Source organism: Vitis vinifera, chromosome 19, assembly GCF_030704535.1.
Source record: "Vitis vinifera cultivar Pinot Noir 40024 chromosome 19, ASM3070453v1".
Lineage (NCBI taxonomy): Eukaryota > Viridiplantae > Streptophyta > Magnoliopsida > Vitales > Vitaceae > Vitis > Vitis vinifera.
This window is the reverse complement of record NC_081823.1, coordinates 25,375,845-25,395,717: the sequence shown is the minus strand read 5'-3', so window position 1 is coordinate 25,395,717 and position 19,873 is coordinate 25,375,845. Positions and strand designations below refer to the sequence as shown.

The window sequence follows — 19,873 nt, the reverse complement described above, 5'->3', positions numbered from 1 at the left end:
AATATTTTCCTTGGTTGTAATATTGTGAAATAGATTGATTTGATTGTCGGTGAAAGAAGATGTACTTCTGAATTGGTAAATGGACTTGAAAAATTCCATTTATGACTACCTTTATGAAGGAGGGGAGATTGTACCTAAGGAGGATAAACAAATACAATACAAGGGTGGGCAACAAAAAGGCATGTACATTGGACAAGGGATGTCATATGCTGATTTTGTTTCAAATGCATGTGAACGGTTGGATATTAATTCAAATGGATATACATTTCGTTACACCCTTGAGTTTGATCCATCTACACTTCAATAGTTGGATGATGATGAGGACATGCATATGATGTTATCCCATAGTTATGATTATGCTCATATTTATGTAGTAAAACGGACTCGAAGAGTAGAAGTTGAAGGAGGTATAGTCAATGTGCAAAATGATTATTGGTAAGTGATTTATCTTGTATTAGTTATCATTAATTCCATGATGCAAGGTGCTTATAATATTAATTAACTGAGTGTGCTATAAAATGCAGTCATAATAGTACGAAGGAGACACACAATTCAGTTGCATCATGTCAAGCAAACAATGAGTCTAATTTAGGACTTTCTCAAGGCTTCATGTCCAGATGTGTAGAAACTAAAGTTAGGCCACATGATTTAAGTCTTTGTCCTCAACCTATTATTAGGAGTGGGCATAGTTTTCCTAATGCAAATGAATTTAGAAATGCATTATATACGATGTCATTAGTTGGTAGATTTCAATACAAATTCAAAAAGAACTCCCCAAAGCGAATATCTGTGTATTGTTTAGTGGATGGGTGCCCTTGGAGAATAATTGCTAATTCAGTAGGCACAAAAAGGTTAACATCTTCATTGATGTACACAATCATTGTGTAGATGTTGAGTGTTCAAGCCAACCTTCAATGCGGGGAAGGAGAGGTGCTTGTGTCATAGAGCAAGTAATAAGGGCAACCCCTCAGTATTTGCCCTGTTAAATTTGCAAAGATTTCAGGAGTCGATATGGTGTTTCATTGAGTTATAAGCAAGCTTGGACATACAAAGAAATGGAAAAGAAGAGAATATATGGTATTCCAGAAAACTCATATATGTTGTTGCCATGGTTATGTCAGAGATTGGTAGACATTAATCCAGGGACGATTGTTGAATGTACCAGACAAGATGGGCATTTTTGGCAATTATTCATTGCACATTCTTTTTCAATTCAAGGGTTTTTAATGGGTTGTTGACTTGTTATTGCAATTGACTCAACTCATTTGAGTGGACCGTATAAAGGCTCCTTATTTTCTGCAACAACTTATGATGCTGATGATGACATGTTCCCAATTGTATTTGGTGTTGTAAGTTCAGAAAACTATGAGGATTAGCTATGGTTTTTGCAGAAATTAAAGGGCATACTTCAAGATAAAGAGGTAGTCATAATATCAGATAGACATCAAGCAATCCTTCGTAGTATCAACTTTTGGAGTAGAAAATCATGCATATTGCTATCGTCATGTGAAAGAGAATTTTAGTAGCTATGTGACGAAACATAGTATGAAGGGAAAAAAATGTAAAGTGGATGCATTGTTGCTACTTGATAGTGTTGTGTATGCTAGGTTGGATGATGATTATGTTGTAGCCATGGAAAAATTAAAGACATATAACAATGACCTAGCGAAGTGGGTTGAAGAGAACAGTCCACAACATTGGGCAATGTCAAAGTTTGCCAAAAACCGATGGGATAAGATGACAACTAATCTTGCTGAATCATTCAATGCTTGGCTGAAGGATGAATGTCATTACACAATTTTCAACTTAGTAATGACACATATGGATAAGTTTTCTCATCTAGCATGTGATCATATGGGTACTACAGAAAATTGGAAAGCTCCAATTGGCCCAAAGACCAAGGAAAAGTTGTTGGAAAACATTATAAAGAGTGGGTCATTTCCTATATATCCCTATGTTGGTGGTGTGTTTAAGGTATTCGATATGAAAGTATATGTAGACGTGAATTTGAGAGAGCGTACATGTACTTGTAAGGCTTGGAAAATGGTCGGAATACCTTGTGAGCATGCATGTGCAACAATACGCCAGATGAAACAGGATGTTTATGAATATGTTGACTCATATTTCAAGCTTCCAATGCAAGAGTTGATATATTTTGGACACTTCAATTCAATTCCAAATCACAATATGCCTACAGTTGATGTTGATGGATGTGTTCGTGATGATCAAGGTTGCTTATATCCTTCACTTAAACCTCCATGCTCAAAACGACCACCTGGAAGGCCTCGACACCGTCAAATAGAGTCTCAATTTAGCAATGTTTTCAGAACCGGACCGGTCATTGAACCGGAAAAGTTACCGGTTCACGGTTTACCGGTCGGACCGGCGGTCGAACCGCTATCGAACCGGTGATGTCATAAATATATATTTTATTATTTTATATATTATAAAAAATTAAAAAATTAATAAATTCTATGTAAATTTTGACAGCATCTACTTTGTTTGTTGAGTTTTGTCACAAATTTTTTTACCTATAGAAGTCATCAATTATCATATATGATATCTATAACACAATATAAGATGTTATACATTCACAATGTCAATAAACTCAATATTTATCAAATAATCAAACCATTACTATCATATAATAACCAAATTATCAAAGAGTTGTTAACTTAACACATTGTCCATAATAAATAATACAAATGTCAACCATAGGTCCACAACACTTAAAGAATTACTCAAAATAAAAATATAACATGTCAATGTTTGAATATTCATGAAATTTTTTGCATACTAATAAATATAAAATTCATGTCTTCTTTCATTTTGGAAATTGGAATATGGAGATTGAACATGAGCATTTGGAAAACCAAAGTTCTCCACATCAAGCCCTTCTATAGCCACGTCACCACCATCCTCATCATCTACAAAAATATTGAATATATATCAACAATAAATCATTTTTAAAGAAAAAAAATATAATTATTGAACTTTTATAAGTTTAAATATTTTACTAACCAATGTGAGAACTTGAACCTTCCACTTCATTCATATAGAAGATTTTCCAATTCTTCAACATCTAACTCTGCTGATTGATCATCATCAACTACCCAAAAATCGGTCTCATCAATGCATGCATAGTCAATTGGATCATAGATTCTTTTCTTGTTATAGAACCTAAAAAAAAAAACATATAATTATTCATAATTGTGAATAGAAGAATTTAAATTCAAAACAACTAAGAAATCATTTATACCGATTTTTTAGGCGCAAATTATAATGAACGTATACAAGATCATTAAGCCTTTGATGTTCCAATCTATTCCTTTTTTTGTTATGTATACGTTCAAAGACACTCCAATTCCTCTCACATCCAGAAGACGATGCGGTTTGGCTCAATATTAGAATGGCTAACTTTTGCAAATGTGGTGCACTATATCCATGTAGCCTCCACTATTCATCTAATTACCATTTCACATTAAAAATAAGAAAAAAATAAAATACATTAGCAAGTTTAAAATATTAAATAATAAGTAGGTAACTAATAAAGAAGAATAAACATACTAATAAATGATAATAATATTTTACCAGGTTGAAGTACTTCACGTGAAGAATAAGCAAGTTCTCTTCCAAAACTTCCCAATCGATCACGAAATAACTTCATTTCATTCATTGTTTCAAGCTTTCCTTTCAGAACTTTCTGATCAATAACATCCATGACACTTCCAATAACATTTGGCTTATTACAAAAGTTTTCCCGATCATATTGGAAACATGGATTCAACCAATAAGCTGCTGAATGAATGCTTTTCTTCAGTTGTTGATCCCAACGTTGCTTTATGATCTCCGTATAAGGCTTGTATAGTCTTTTGTTGTAGTTAAACAATTTCTTGATGCCCAAACGAACCCTATACATACCTTCATACACATATCCCATCGAAGGCCTCTCATCACAATCAACAATACGCAATAAGCGCATTAGTGGAGACATAAGATTCACAACAATCAAACAATCATTCCAAAATCTATTATCCAAGATGATGGAAACTGCAACTTGGCTTTTATAATCCTTTGAATATCTAGAGTCCACAAAGAACTTACTAGTCACCAAAGCTTGCAAGTCATGTTTATGATCATGAAGACTCTTGAGTGCAATGAAAGTAGTAGCAAAGCGAGTTGCACCAGGTCGCAGAATCTCTGTCCATCCTTCTCTTTTTCTCAACCAACTTAACAAAGCAACATGATTATACACAAAAAATTGTCACCTTTGATGCACGTCTTACAAGTTCAGCAACATGGTCCATCTTACCAATATCCTTAAAGATCAAATTAAGACAATGAGCTGCACAAGGTGACCAATTAATGTGTTTATGCTTCTGAGAAATCAATCTCCCTGCGACCACATAATTTGCTACATTATCAGTGACCATATGAACTACATTGAGTGGACTAACCCATTCAATCACCTCATCAAATAACTGAAACAAATTAGTTGCATCCTTGACAATGTCTGAAGCATCAACGGATTTCACAAATGATATTCCTTCAGGACAATACACAAGGAAGTTGATGAGTGTTCTTTGTCTATTATCTGTCCAACCATCACCCATTATTGTACACCCAACTTTTGCCCAAATTGCACGATAAGAGTCCACAAGTAACTGAACTTCCTTCTTGGCATCCTTTAAAAGATTAACCCGTAGTTGATGGTAATTTGGACCCTTATATCCAGGACCAATTGCAGATATAACATCCAACATTGGCTTGAAGTAGAAGGAATTCACTGCATTAGTAGGAATGCATGCATCATAAAAGAATCTCCCAACCGCCATATCCGCTCTCCAAATAGCTTCTTTCCCTGCTAGTACACTCATGGAAGGTTGAGCTCCTTGAGTATTTCTTGGTGCAAAATACTTATCCACTGTTGATTTTTTCCTTTTTCCACTATTAGCTGCCATAGGACTTTGCATTTGTTGAACCTCTTCTTCACCTTCTGCCCCATCCCCTTCAAATTGTGACACATTAGGACCATAAGGATTTCTACATTCATATGCTTCTTGAGCTGCTTTCTTAGAATTCACAAACTCTTGCAAAGAATTTTCCATTCGAAATTTTACATTTGGAGGAACCGATTTACATGGACCAATATCTCCTTTCACTCCAGCAAGATGTTGTTTCATTCTATGAATACCCCCACCTTTTGTAATCTTTTTACAATACAAACAAATAAGAGCTTTCCTTCCATTTGCATATCTTTCTTCAGAAACATGCTCCCATGCAGGATCGATCTTACTTCTAGTTGATTGAGAATTGGTAGTTGAATCTTGACCAGAGGATGGAGTCAAGTTTGATTCCATTTTTTATTTCTCTATCAAATTACTGAAATTAGAAACAAAAATATCACATTAACGTAGAGAATGGAAGTCATCAACCATTTAATGATTTATAATCAAGTCATCAACAATTTATAACAATCATATATCAATCGGTAAATTTATCTAAAGGAACAACCATCATTATAACAAGCATGTTTTGATCCTGATAAAACAAAGGCTATGAATAATTAAGGAAAATACCCAAAAGGGGGGGTGAATTGGGTTTTTCAAAAACTTTTTTCACACAATAATATATGCACAAAATAAATAAAGGAAAGAGATAGAGTTAGAGAATTCAAACTCGGGTTTATAGTGGTTCGGCACTCTGGGTTTTTTTTTTCATTTAATGACAAAAGTATATTCTAGACATTTTTGTTGATTTGCTAATGGTAACAAAACTCATCAGGATTGTTCACACTAAAAATTAATATTGTATAAGGCTTTAACATTTTACATTCTTTATTTGAATTATCTTATGTATCTCATTCTTCTTTAGGCTTAACACCATCCAAAACCCTTAAAAATTTTTTATTAACCAATGGAGGTGAACACAAAACTTCATTGGCTTTAAACTTTTTCATTATGATATGCAAAAAAAAAAAAACTCTTCTTGAATTTCCTTTGGCGTTTGTTATTTTTATTGATGAAAGGTGGATAACTAATGAAAGAGTCCATTCTTTGTGGTTTCATAATCCTCCAAAGAAAAGTTGGGATTGGGAAATGGTTTTGACCCACTATGATACCAATGGAAAATGTGCATTTGATTATATAACCGTGTAAAATGAGATTAATAGATAGAGATTAGATGTATTTATTTATTTATTTAATTTTTTATTGGCCTCCTACTTAGCTATGATTGATTTTCAACCAACTTTAAATCCAATTTAGAGAATGAGCAACAGAGCTCAATGAATTAAGTTCATAATCACACATATTGACAACAAAATTTAATATGAAAACATTCTTGAAGAAGTCTAATAATAAAATTTAGTATGAAAAGTCAAATAAGGTTAAAAAACAATCACAACAAAATTGCATCCCCAGCTTTATTATATAGTATAGAAACAACAAATATTTTAAGGAAGTTTAAATCCACCTATGATCTAACCCCTAACTCATCCCATCTGTTTGTTCTGAATTGCCAAGCACTTTTGTCAAAAGATTCATCAGGTCCTTGGACTCATTACCATGTAGCCTAAATTCATATGACTCAATCTATAATTAGAATTATAGAAGTTGATAACCCTTAACATAGATCACACGCCATTATTGAGATTTTGATCATATCAGCAATATTTCAAATTTAAAACCAAATCAAATTTCCATACGCATTCACGATCATATCAACACTCGATATTTCATTCATCTTATATTTTAGCATTTAGCTAACCAACTGCAATAATACTTATTTTCAATTTATCCTCAAGATGGGAAACCCTAAAGTGGATCGATGACAAAGACAGAAATAAATCAATCGGCCATGAGATCCAATTGAAAACATTCTTCAAAAAGTCTTTCCTTAGTACTAGCACTCACTGTGGGCGCTAGGCAAAGTGGCAAACTCCCACGCCGGGACGGGCTACCAGCTGGGAGAGGGGGGGGGGGGGGGGGGCGCCGGCGAGACCTTGTGAGTGTCGCTGCTGCAGGCCGCTGGCGAGATCCGTTGGTGTCGCGGGCTGGAGCTGGAGCTGGAGCTAGAGGAGCGGGATCCCTTGCAGTGGAGCTCTCTTGGTGTCTTGGGCCGCCGGCGGGACCTTGTGAGTGTCGCTGAGTCGCTGCTGCAGGCCGTAGGCGAGATCCCTTGGCGTCGCGGGCTGGACCTGGAGCTGGAGTGGGATCCTTGCAGCGGCGCAGCCTGGAGATGGAGAAGGATTGCAGCTTTGCTTAAATAGGACTCCAAAACGGCGTCATTTTGATGCTAGAAGCATCAAAACGATGTCGTTTTGATGTTGTTTAAAAAATAAAAATAAAATCAATTGAACTTGGAACCGATCGGTTCGTCCGGTTCACTGGTTGGACCGTCGGTTCGACCGGTTTGATCCCGGTTCGATGCCCACCCGGTCCAAATGAACGAACCGGACCGGTCCGGTGACCGGCCGGCGGTCGGATCGGCCGGTTCGGTCTGGTTTTTAAATCATTGCAATTTAGTTAAAAAAGGCTTACCTTCTGTTTGCGATGTCAAGTTGCAGGCCATAATCGAGCTTCATGTAAAAATCCATTACCCATTCAATGATTCTAATGTTATGCTTGTATGGTGGCATGCTACTTTTTATCTTATTTTGATTGTGATGATATGTGTGGATTATGAAATTAAATTTGTAAGAATTTGTTTCGGAACTTACTTATTTACTTGATTGTCATGACAAAGATGTTTGTATTACATATGCCACTATTTTAGACTTATGATCTTATCATTATTTAGGGTGGTTTGTAACCATGTTTTTAATGTTATTTTGAAGATCATTATTGACTTTGTACATGTTCATTACATTTATTTAACTTGTTTTCCATTGAAATACAGGTTACATCATGACATTTTCAAGTGCTTCATTTAGAAATATAAGAGGTAATATTAGAAATGGTGAATATCTACTTTATCATAACTGTATGTGTAAATGTTCACCAAGATAGAGGGCGACTGTTAGAATTTCCAAATCAAAGGATAACCCAAATAGGTTATATTATTGTTGTCAATATGCAAATACTAGAGATGACTGTCATTTCTTTAAATGGGCATTCTCGGAAGGATTTGGTGATAGCAACACCTACCAAGAACCAGAAGAGGTTGTTCAAAGAAGAATGTATGGCGTGGATGAAAATTTTAAACATATTTTAATAAGAATTGAGTTCATGTAGAAAGTAATTTTAGTAGGACTACTTTTATTTTTTGTTCTATGTTTGAAAATTGCTTAATCATACACTTACTTCATGTCCATTATGTTTTGGATTATATATGTAATGCTTAATTGCATTGTACTTTAATGTATTTGTATTTGGAGTTATTTGTAATAGGTTATTTATCTCCATTATGTGGACTTGTGTTAGATTTTTAATTATAATAGTTCACAGTTTTACCTACATTTTTTTATTACATTTACAACATAAATTCACTAACATTACGATAAAAAAACACTAACCGTATGATAAATTACAACATAAACTAACAATGCGATCTTTTGACTAAATAAAGTCCAATTTCTTGGGTTGATTACCAATTTCTTATATATAATGGTTCAATAATTTTTTTTTTTTTTGTAACCTCAAATTAGAAATGTCTTCTTAGCTTTGATAATGAGTTTTTGTATATTTTTTTAAAAATTGCAACGATCTGAAAACATTATAGAATAGAGTTATTCATAAACTTATTTTCCTGTAGAAATAAATTATACAAATATGTCAAATTAATTTTTTAATTTATTAAAATAAAATCTATTTCTTATTTTTCTATTTTTTTTAATAATTTTTTTCGTTGAAATGAACTCAAAATGGTAGCTTTTACCATGCAAAACTAGAGTGTAAAACCTTTTGTCATTTAGTTCTAAAGACTTTGAAATACTTGAAATTACTCTCTTACAGGTTTTTTGAAAAGGTAGTATGTTTAATAGGCATTTTTTAAGTCACGGGTTGGCTTACATAATTTTATTGATGCATTGCCTTTCTAACTCCCAAAATCATTCTTCGGTTTTCACCAAGTTACTCCAATAGTTTGCGAAAGTGATGACTAAAAGGTCCTAGATCTGAAGGTCACTATGATTTATAATCAACTCTTACAAGTTTTAACCTAGGTTTCCTATTAATTAAGACAAAGCACCAATGCCACTGCATGCAAGCATTTTGAGAGAAATGAAACTGACAGATGTTTGCCTCATTCTCTAGGCATTCCTAGTACAATAAAATGACAAAGAAAACCTGTCCAGAGCAATAGTCTATTTGCTGTCTATGAAATCGGTAGCGGCAAGTAGTGTTGCCGACCAAGCCAAAGCCGTCACTAGCGTGCTTAATACAGTTAACATGGCACCCTATTTCATCATTGACAGTGCAATGCCTACAGCAATTCATAGAAATCTGAAGATCACAAACAAATGATGCCATAACAATAATTATTAATAAATAGTAGCAGCTATGTGTTCCAAACAAATTAGTTGATGTAAGCCAATCTTGGATTGCAGTGCTTACAACAATCAGATTCTTAGACTCCCATTGTAGTGCATACCTAAAAGATTCAAGGTCATAAGAAATACTCATGTTTTGAATGTTATATGTGGGCTTTGCCCAACTCTAGCACAATAGCCAGTGGTCATTTCAATATCTATATCATTCATCAGAGTAGTAAATTTGGAAATGGAACTCCATCAGACTGTAAAAAAATATCAACTACTATAAACCAAAAAATTACAAAAAAATAAGAAAATCGGAATAGAACTTCCATTTCCAAACTATTGCTTGTATGAACTATTATCCACCGGCCAACCATAATTTCAGAATGTGACTCCATCATGCTTACAATGTTATAGACCAAACAAACTCATAGAATGACTTTTCTCAACTTATATAATCTTAAATAAATCATATTTCAGAAACAACATAGCCCAATTGTCTAATGAAACAACATCATTGATCCATAGCCTAGTAGACATTTTCCTCGACTTCATTTTCTGGAGACATTATCAGTTGTGTTAGGAGTTTTTCCCTATGCTTTATGATCTTGTCTTGTACAAAAGAGTATATAATATAATATTAACGAAAATTCACGATCATAAAAAATAAAAAAATATTTTATTCAGCACAATATAATACATTTGCAATTGCACGAGAAAGTCCACTGTTACTCCATAATTGCATAAACTTGATTACAAATATGCCACAATCCGTCCTGTAAATAGTAATTAAGGAAATCATAAGTCAATTGGGCATCAAATTAGTAAATTTATAACTTGATTTGCTTTCCATAGTTAAAGAGGAATACAAATCTTACAACTTACGGATTCAATTGTTGGACAACTTTTGGAACAATGAATTCAAATTCTGTCATGTCCATTGATGGTCTTCTTTCTTGAATCCCAATGACAGTTGACAAAACGTTCCCCTTAGCTCAATATACAATTATAAATATGGACATCTTTAAAAAATAATGAAAACAATTCACATAAGTAATTGGACTATAACTATATTTACTAGTTTCTCTATGAAGACATCCATCTGTTTTTTCCTTTCGTCAATTAATGAATCCAACAACTCGATTCTTTTTGCATGAATATTCAAAATGATTAAATACCAACGATTTTTCTTGCATATTGGTATGAACAACTAAAAGGAACAAAAAAAAAAAAAAAAAAAACAATGATTTTATCAAATTAATTGTGTTCATGTATTTTATGCACAATACTTAAAAATATCCAACTACAAAGTACTTTCATTAAACTAAATAAAACCTGTTCATATGTGCACAACCAAGTATTTTTGAAATATTTCCATAAATTGTCACATATGTATTTTGGAGATAAAGCACCCCTCTTGTTTTCCACATTAGATTGTAATAAAAAAAAAATACAAAACATACATTAGATTAAAACAATCTACATAAAACAAGAAAACCAATCTATAATCCTTACAACATATCTTACCACAAAGTTTGGAGATAAGAAATGCTTCCTGTTTTCTTTATCCATACCATTCAAAATTCGACAATGCATGGTTACAACCTTCATGTAAATTAATGAAAATTAGATATATAGTTTTAGAGTAATTTTATCCTAACTTCACATAACTAAATATGAATACCTTATTGTCAACAAATTTGTCGGGTCCCAAGCATTTGAAGTCAAACCTTGTCAAGAAGAAATCGTACATGGAACATAATATTTGGCTACACATAAATAATTATGATGTTAGAAATTAAAACTAATTATTTCAACTGGCTATCTTAATTGTATTTGTTTATACTAAATTAAGTTCAACCTTATCTTTCATCACGTGTATCGTCTAATGCATATGCCAAAACTTGCTTTGCTACAGATGAAGACGTTGAAAATTTGATTGACGGTTGTACCACGTATGGTGATTGTAGGACAGTAGCATGTCGACGTAGCCGATATGAACGTATTGGAGGATGTCCAGTTTGGTAAGGAATAATAGCATTCGTCTGAACTTCATCCTCAACTATATGTATAGAAAATAAGAGAAAATAAAATTCATTAATGAAAATAACACACATAGGAAAGACTAGCCATTATTATGTACTCATTATTATTTTGATATTAAAACATAAAGATGCAAAAAGTATACTGTTATGCTGCACTGCTGGCTATGAGGTCGATGGGCCTGCATTGTCTTCACCATGAGCAAAACTATCATTCAGTGGCGATCCATAAGCTAATTTTAGAATGCATAACAATCAAAATTAATTTTTCCAAAAAAAAATTATAGAACATTTGCAATTAAATTAAAAGTAATACAAAATTATAATGACTAGTGCTATAAAAATTGTACTACCATGTGGTGGTGATGGGAAAGAATCATTGATATCAGGTTGATTATGACTTCCGCTTTGATGAGAAGATGATGGGGTTTTATTTATATTATGCTGCTTTGCTAGTTTATCAATTGCACCTCTCATTGTTCGAAGCAATTGGTGAATCTCTCTTTGCTGCATTATATTCTGCTATAATTTCCTACAAAATGGTACAAAGTGTAAAAGATGTATATTATTATGCATAACATGTTTGGTTTTCTCTTTAAATAAAAGAATAGATGTAGAAGGTTCTCACATCAGTAGTCTCTTCTTCAACTTCATTTACTGGATTAACAGGGTCTTCATGCGCATCTTCCCCCTTTTCATCTTCTTGAACCTACAATAATAAAAAAAAGAATATATAATTTAAAAAAAATTAATTTTCAAATATGAAAATAAAAGAAAACGTTGAATGAAAATTTCGTCCCTTACATCAGCCAATCCAAAGTCACCATAATCTTGTAACTCTGCACGCACCCTTTTCTTCATCAAGTCATCAGTCCACGCTGCACATATTGGGATGGTACGTGGCACCAACATGGTTGGAATGTAGAATTTATTTACATAAAAAAGTTGATACACAAATATTCCACACATCAATACATTATTTAGAAAAGACTTGTTAAAATATAGAAAATGATATGAAAACCATCAGTATTTAATAAAAAAAGGTATCTATCTACCTGTAAAAAAATAAGTCAACCTGTAAACCATGAGCCTTTACCCAATCGAAATGTCTAATTCTAGTAACCAATGTGTCAAGTACAAATTGGCCCCAATTAACATTGATGTCAAAGTCTTTAGCAAGCAAAGTACACCACAACTCATGACTACCATCCAACTTTGATGTTGGAGCAAGTAATGTAGCACATGAGAAGAAGATAAACAATTTTTTGAACTCGCTCATGTCTTCCATTGAAATCAGCCTATCTCTAAGATCTGATAGGTTTTCCATTCTATTATTCCTATTGGTAGATGAAAGTAGGAGCCTCCTACCAATATATGGAATACCCAGAATTTCACCTACATCAGAACAAGTTATTGGAAATTGCCTTTCTTGTCCTATGTCTAACCTATAGTGGGCTATATTGAAATGAGTTATTATCCATATACATAAGCTATGCCTTATCTTTGTGGAAGAGAGTTGAAGTAATCCACCAAAGCCAATATGTTGAATTATACTATTCTTTTCATCACTTAGATCATTAAGTAGATGTCTAAGTTTTTTGCTAGAGAATTGACTATTTATTTTGACCTCCTGTGGAAGTAAATAAACGATATTATAAAATAAAAATTAACAAAGTAAAATTAAACAACAATGTCAAACATTAATATAGTCAAAATAAAATAATACTAATTAAAAGAATGTTCAAACCTGGTTGTATTGTATTGTTTGTTGCCTTTTATCCATGTATTATATTCCACACTGCACTATAGAATTTATATCAAATAATCAATTGTCATAATTAAATGTATAATGAATCAAGTAATGTTGTAATATGTTGTACTTATAGTGCAATTGTATTGTAAATGTAGGGCATTTGTATTCTACCCTTATTTATTTTGGTTTAACTACTATTAATGATCCCAAATATAGTTACATACATGCTACTGAAAACACATTGAGCCATTGTATTAGTGGATAACAAATTTAAGTTGTTTGATGGTAATCCAATATGTTCACATTGTTAATGCTCATCATGGCTAACCTTTTAAACCATATATAATTTATACAAACTAGGTACAACATAAATGCATTTACTTACAATACAAATACACTAACATTACAATATATTACAATATAATTTAATTTATTTATGTTTATTTTTTCATATGCTATGTCCCCTGGCCATCTAATATGGTGTCTGATAGCTCCCAAGAATATATATTAAATCTGAAAGAATTGAAATGCAGAAAAAGAGATGATATTTTGTTTGCATTAAAAATGATGTCCAATATTCCCTAAGACAATATTGGAAACACAATCCTAAAGAAATAATACAAATTACATAAAACATCTAAAATGTAACTTATATGAGAAACTAATACTAAAAACTAGAAAAAAAAAAAAGATTCTAAGTTATTTTTTCCATTCTTTTATTTCATTTTTCATTTACCACCTACAACAAATAATGAAAATAACTACAACAACTTCAATAAAAGGTCAGATTGGTTTTCCCCAAATAACCAATTTAAATAACGCAATCAAACTTCATTCATACTCTATCTTTCCATTTCTCTTGCAAATCGAAGAACATACCACCGCAATAATCCAGTTGTTCAATGAATAGGTACCCCACATAAACCCTAGAAACTAAAATTGTACGATGAAAAAATTTAAATGAACCCTAGAAACTAAAATCATATGATGAAAAAAATTTAAATGAACCCTACAAACTAAAATATAAGATTTCTCATATTTAAATGAAATAAAAAAAATCACCTCTTTCAGATATGATGAAAAAAAATGCGATTGAAGAACCCTAGAAACTAAAATATAAGATTTCTCATATTTAAATAAATAAAAAAAATCACCTCTTTCAGATATGATGAAAAAAAAAAATGCGGTTGAAGAACCCTAGAAACTAAAATCTAAGATTTCTCATATTTAAATAAATAAAAAAAATCACATCTTTCAGATACGATGAAAAAAAAAATACGGTTGAAGAACCCTAGAAACTAAAATCTAAGATTTCTTATATTTAAATAAATAAAAAAATCACCTCTTTCAGATACGATGAAAAAAACATGCAGTTGAAGAACCCTAGAAACTAAAATATAAGATTTCTCATATTTAAATAAATAAAAAAACCACATCTTTCAGATACGATGAAAAAAAAAATGCGGTTGAAGAACCCTAGAAACTAAAATATAAGATTTCTCATATTTAAATAAATAAAAAATTACCTCTTTTAGATATGATGAAAAAAAAATGTGGTTCAAGATGTCTTTGAAGCCACAATATTCAAAATGGAGACACACCAACAATGATGTAGAATGGAAGTCTTCAACGGAGTCACCACTGGAACAATGAAACTATACACGCCTACACGAGATTCAATATTTCTCACAATATCATACCACCGTGAAAACACCCAGATCATGCGAAAGGGAAGCCTTGACGAGAAGGATGCGAAAGGGAAGGTTTCAAAAGGAAGACATTGGAACGACAATCTTCTCCTTTTTTTTTTCAATTATTTTATTCTTTAAAAAATATAATTTTAGAATTTAATTGAGGGTAAATTGGTCTAATAAAAATGTTAGGCCTTAAGAAGAATTATCAAATCTACCCACCCTTCTCGGTAATTTTTTTCCCCAACCTACCCTTAAGGGTAATTCTCCCTTAAAAATAAAAGTATTAAATAAAAATTATTTTTTAAATATATTTAAAAATATTAAAAACAAGTTAAAAACGTTTTAGACTCTCAAACAAATTTTTATTGTACAAAACATTGGAAATCGGTTTTAAAAAATTGTTCAATTTTTAAAAACATTTTTTGTTATGAAAAAAAAAATGTTTTGATAAGTTAATAAAACGGTTTTATAGAATATGTTGTGCAAATCACGACAAAGAATAATAATAGGGAGAAAAGAATAAGAAAAATGAAAAAATAAAACACAACGATTTATGTTATTTGACCTTAAGCCTTCATCCACGGACGAAGAATAAGAAGAACTATCACTATTGTTAAAGGAGATTACAATTCTTCAAGCTCTCAAATCTCATAGCCCCAAAATGAGACTTGCTATTTTGGTCAAAATCTCTTCCTATATTTTTTCCTAATTACAAAGGAAATTTCTATATAGGAAACAAAATATATTATTGTCAAAGATACCTTTTCCAAAAAAAAGAAAATCTCATAATAGGATATTTCCTATAATAATAGGAAACTCACTTTCAAGAATATTTTCTATTAGGAAACCATCAAGAATTTTCTAAATTAAGTCAAAATACAATTTGAGATATTTTCCAACAATCTCCACCTTGGCTCAAATTCCCAAGATTCAAACAAACTCGAAAATCTTCCAAGTTACTTCACTTCCATACCCCATAGGGGCCTTCAGATACTACTAACACCAATTAAGTCCAAGTAATACTTGAACTTAATCATAGGAACAAACTTAGTCATCATATTTGCGGGATTGTCCATTGTAGGGATTTTTTTTCAATACAATAACACCTTGTGCAATCACATCCCTAATAAAATGCATTCTGACATCAATATATTTGGTCGTCTCATGGAACATTTGATTTTTAGTCAAATGTATGGTACTTTAGCTATCACAATACACAACAGTTAACTCCTATTGTAAGCCTAAATAGCAAACCCTTAAGCTAAATAACTCTTTTCACTGCTTTTGTGGTTGCCATGTATTCTGCTTCAGTGGTTGATAAAACAATTATAGATTGCAAAGTTGTTTTCCAACTAATAACACTACCACATAAAGTAAATACATACCCTGTTAGAGATCTTATTTTGTACAAATCTTCAACATAATCAGTATTGACATAACTAACAATTTCCTCACATATGTCAATACTTTTATCATATACTAAGCCAACATGTGATGTTCCTTTCAAGTATCGAAGTATCCATTTCACTTCTTGCCAATGGATCTTTCCAAGGCGATCCATATATCTACTCACCACACTAACTGCATGTGAATGTTTGGCCTAGTGCAAACCATGACATACATAATGCTGCCAACTGCACTAGCATAAGGAACATGTGACATGTACTCCTTTTCTTCTTCATTCTGTGGTGATAAAGCACTAGAAAGTTTGGAGTGAGCTGCCAATGGAGTACTTACTGGTTTTGACCCTTGCATTCTAAAGAGTTCTAACACTTTCCCAATGTACTTTTTCTATGATAAGTACAATTTCCTTGCTTTTCGGTCTCTATGAATCTTCATACCCAATATTTTCTTCGTAGCTCCAGGCTCTTTCATTTCAAACTCTCCTTGAAGTTGAGTTTTCAACATGTTGATCTCATACATATTCTTGTAGGCAATTAACATGTCATCAAAATATAATAATAAGTAAATGAAAGAACCACAAAATAATTCCTTATGATAAACTCAATTATCATACTCACTCCTATGGTAGCCATTACCAATCATAAAAATATCTAACCTTTTATACCATTTCTTAGGAGATTGCTTCAAACCATAAAAAGATTTATTCAATAAACAAACAAGGTTTTTCTTTCCCAAAATAATGAATCCTTTGGGTTGATGCATATAAATATGTTCTTCCAACTCACCATGTAGAAAAGCAGTCTTAACATCAAATTACTCTAACTCTAAATCAAATAAAGTAACCATAGCAAGCAACACCCTGATTGAGCTATGTTTCACAACTGGAGAAAACACTTCATTGAAGTCTACACCCTCCTTTTGTGTGTAGCCCTTTACCCACCAAGTGTGCTTTGAACCTAGCATCTTCCACTCCTGAAATTCATTCCTTTCTTTTGAAGAGCCATTTGCAACCAACAATCTTTTTATTTTTAGGTTTCTCAACTTGTTGCCAAGTGTGGTTCTTTTGAAGAGATTCAATCTCCTCATTCATAGCAACAATCCATTGTGTAGACTCTCTACTAGTGATGACTTCATGATAAGTTTTAGGTTCTTCATTTTCAATGCTTTCTACCACACTAAGTGCATAAGCAGGCAAATTTGCATAAGCATACCTTTGTGGTGGTTTAATTTGCTTCCTTGTTCTATTTATAGCCAAACAATATTGTTGCTTTTGTGGTGCATTTTTTTATTATTATTAAGAAGTTGCACTTCTTCTTCCTTTGGCTTTATTGAAATTTCTTTTTCTATGGTTTCTGAAGCTTTAGTCACAAACTCCACATTTTCTCTCACATGGGGGTCGTTTTTTGTATGAAATTGCTCATTCCTAGGACTCAACATTGTAGACGCATTAAAAGTCACATCCTTACTAATAAGAAATTTGGAGAATTTTGAATCTGGGCACCATAACCTGTACCTTTTTGCTTTATCAACATATCCTAAAAATAAACACTTCTTTGCCCTTGCTTGAACTTCCCAAAGACGTCATTCTTATGTTTCAAGATATATACCTAGACCTTTCTAGAATAATCATCAATAAAGGTTGACATATATGTTCCACCACCATGCAATACAACTTGAGAAGGAACCCAAAGATCTGAATGGATATAATCCAAAGTACCTTTAGTTCAATGAACACCTATACTAAATTTCACCTTACATTGTTTCCCAAACACACAATATTCACAAAAATCCAGTTCTCCCGTTTTCTGTTCATCAAGCAAACCTTGTTTGCTCAAAATGGTCAACCTTCTCTCACTCATATGCCCAAGCCGCATATGCCACAATCTAGTAGTCTCTATAATTGATTTTGAGGTTGAAACTACAATTGCACTTGTAACTGTGCTACCTTGCAATGTATCAAAACCATTAATTTTCTTTCCTTTCATCACAACAAGAGCATCCTTTGAAATCCTCAAAACTTTACCTCTAACTTTATATGTCCATCTGTTGGAGTCAAGTGTTCCTAAAGAAATCAAAATTTTCTTCAATTTTGGAACATGTTTTACATCAGTTAATGTCCTTATAATGCCATCATGCATCTTAATTTGAATTATGCCTATCCTAACAAACTTTTAAGCTACGTTGTTTCCCATGAGAACTTTCCCACCATCCATAACTTGGTAGGTACTGAACCAATCCCTATTAGGAGACATATGATAAGAGGACCTTGAATCAAGAATCCACTCATCACCTGAGTTTGTAACAGTAACTGAAAGAACATTTGCAGTATCTGAATTTTCTTTTGCAACTGTTGCATCACCAAAATTAAAAGTTTTCTCATTTTCTTTTCCTCTATGATTTGGAAATTTTTTTAAGTGGTGTCTTTCTTTCTTACACTTGAAACATTTGTTGTTTGCCTTGGACTTTGATCTTGATTGACCTCTTCAACCATTATTTTTCTTTCTTATTGTCTTTTTACCTACCAAACCTTCACCCGAGTCATTTTATCTATTTTCGGACACCCTCTTCTTCAACTCCCTTGAGTTCAAGGCTACTCTAACATCCTTTATGGAGACATTATCTCTACCATACATCATGGTATCTACGAAGTGCTTATAATAATTTGGTAGGGAACACTTTAAAATTATGGCTTGGTCTTTATCATCAATTCTAACATCAATATTCCTCAAATCAATGATGGTTTTATTAAACTCATCAAGGTGGTCTATAATGGATGTACCTTCTTTCCTTTGGAGAGTATACAATTGTTTCTTTAAATACAAGTGATTTATAAGAGACTTCGTCATGTACAGACTTTCCAACCTCAATCATAACTTGGCAGTTGTATCTTCTTTTACAACCTCATGAAACACCTCATTGCCCAAGCACAATAGAATAACACTATGTGCTTTCTCCTTAAGTTCATCATTCTCTTCATCAAACATCGTTGTTGGTAAAGCCTCTTTACGCTTCAATGCTTTGGACAACCCTTATTGAACCAACAAGGCACGTATTTTAACGCACCACAAACTGAAATCATTTTTTCCATCAAACTTCTCAACCTCTAACTTTGTCATCATTTTAAGTCTAATAACCTTAGTTCTGATACCAGTTTGTTGTGCAAATCATGACAAATAATAATACTAGGGAGAAAAAAAAATAAGAAAAAGGAAAAAATAAAACACAACGATTTATGTTGTTCAACCTTCAGCCTACATCCACGGGCGAAGAAAAAAAAAGAACTTTCATTATTGTTAAAGGAGATTACAACTCTTCAAGCTCTCAAATCCCAAAGCCCCAATTTATACCCAAAATAAGACTTACTATTTTGGTCAAAATCTCTTCCTATATTTTTTCTTAATTACAAAGGAAGTTTCTATATAGGAAACAAAGTGTATAATTGTCAAAGATATATTTTCCTAAAAAAGAAGATCTCATAATAAGATATTTCTTATAATAATAGGAA

General features: G+C 32.5%; 1 protein-coding gene across 1 annotated transcript; it reads right to left on the bottom strand.

The window, feature by feature from the left end:
* Positions 1 to 4,247: 4,247 nt before the first annotated feature.
* LOC100241121 (uncharacterized) lies at positions 4,248 to 5,360 on the bottom strand. The gene has a single exon (XM_010646741.1). The coding sequence runs from the start codon at positions 5,358 to 5,360 to the stop codon at positions 4,248 to 4,250; it is 1,113 nt and encodes a 370-aa protein (XP_010645043.1).
* Positions 5,361 to 19,873: the final 14,513 nt, after the last annotated feature.

Coding starts and splice junctions, on each gene's coding strand:
- LOC100241121 (XM_010646741.1), bottom strand. CDS start 5,360: ATGGAATCAAACTTGACTCCATCCTCTGGTCAAGATTCAACTACCAAT.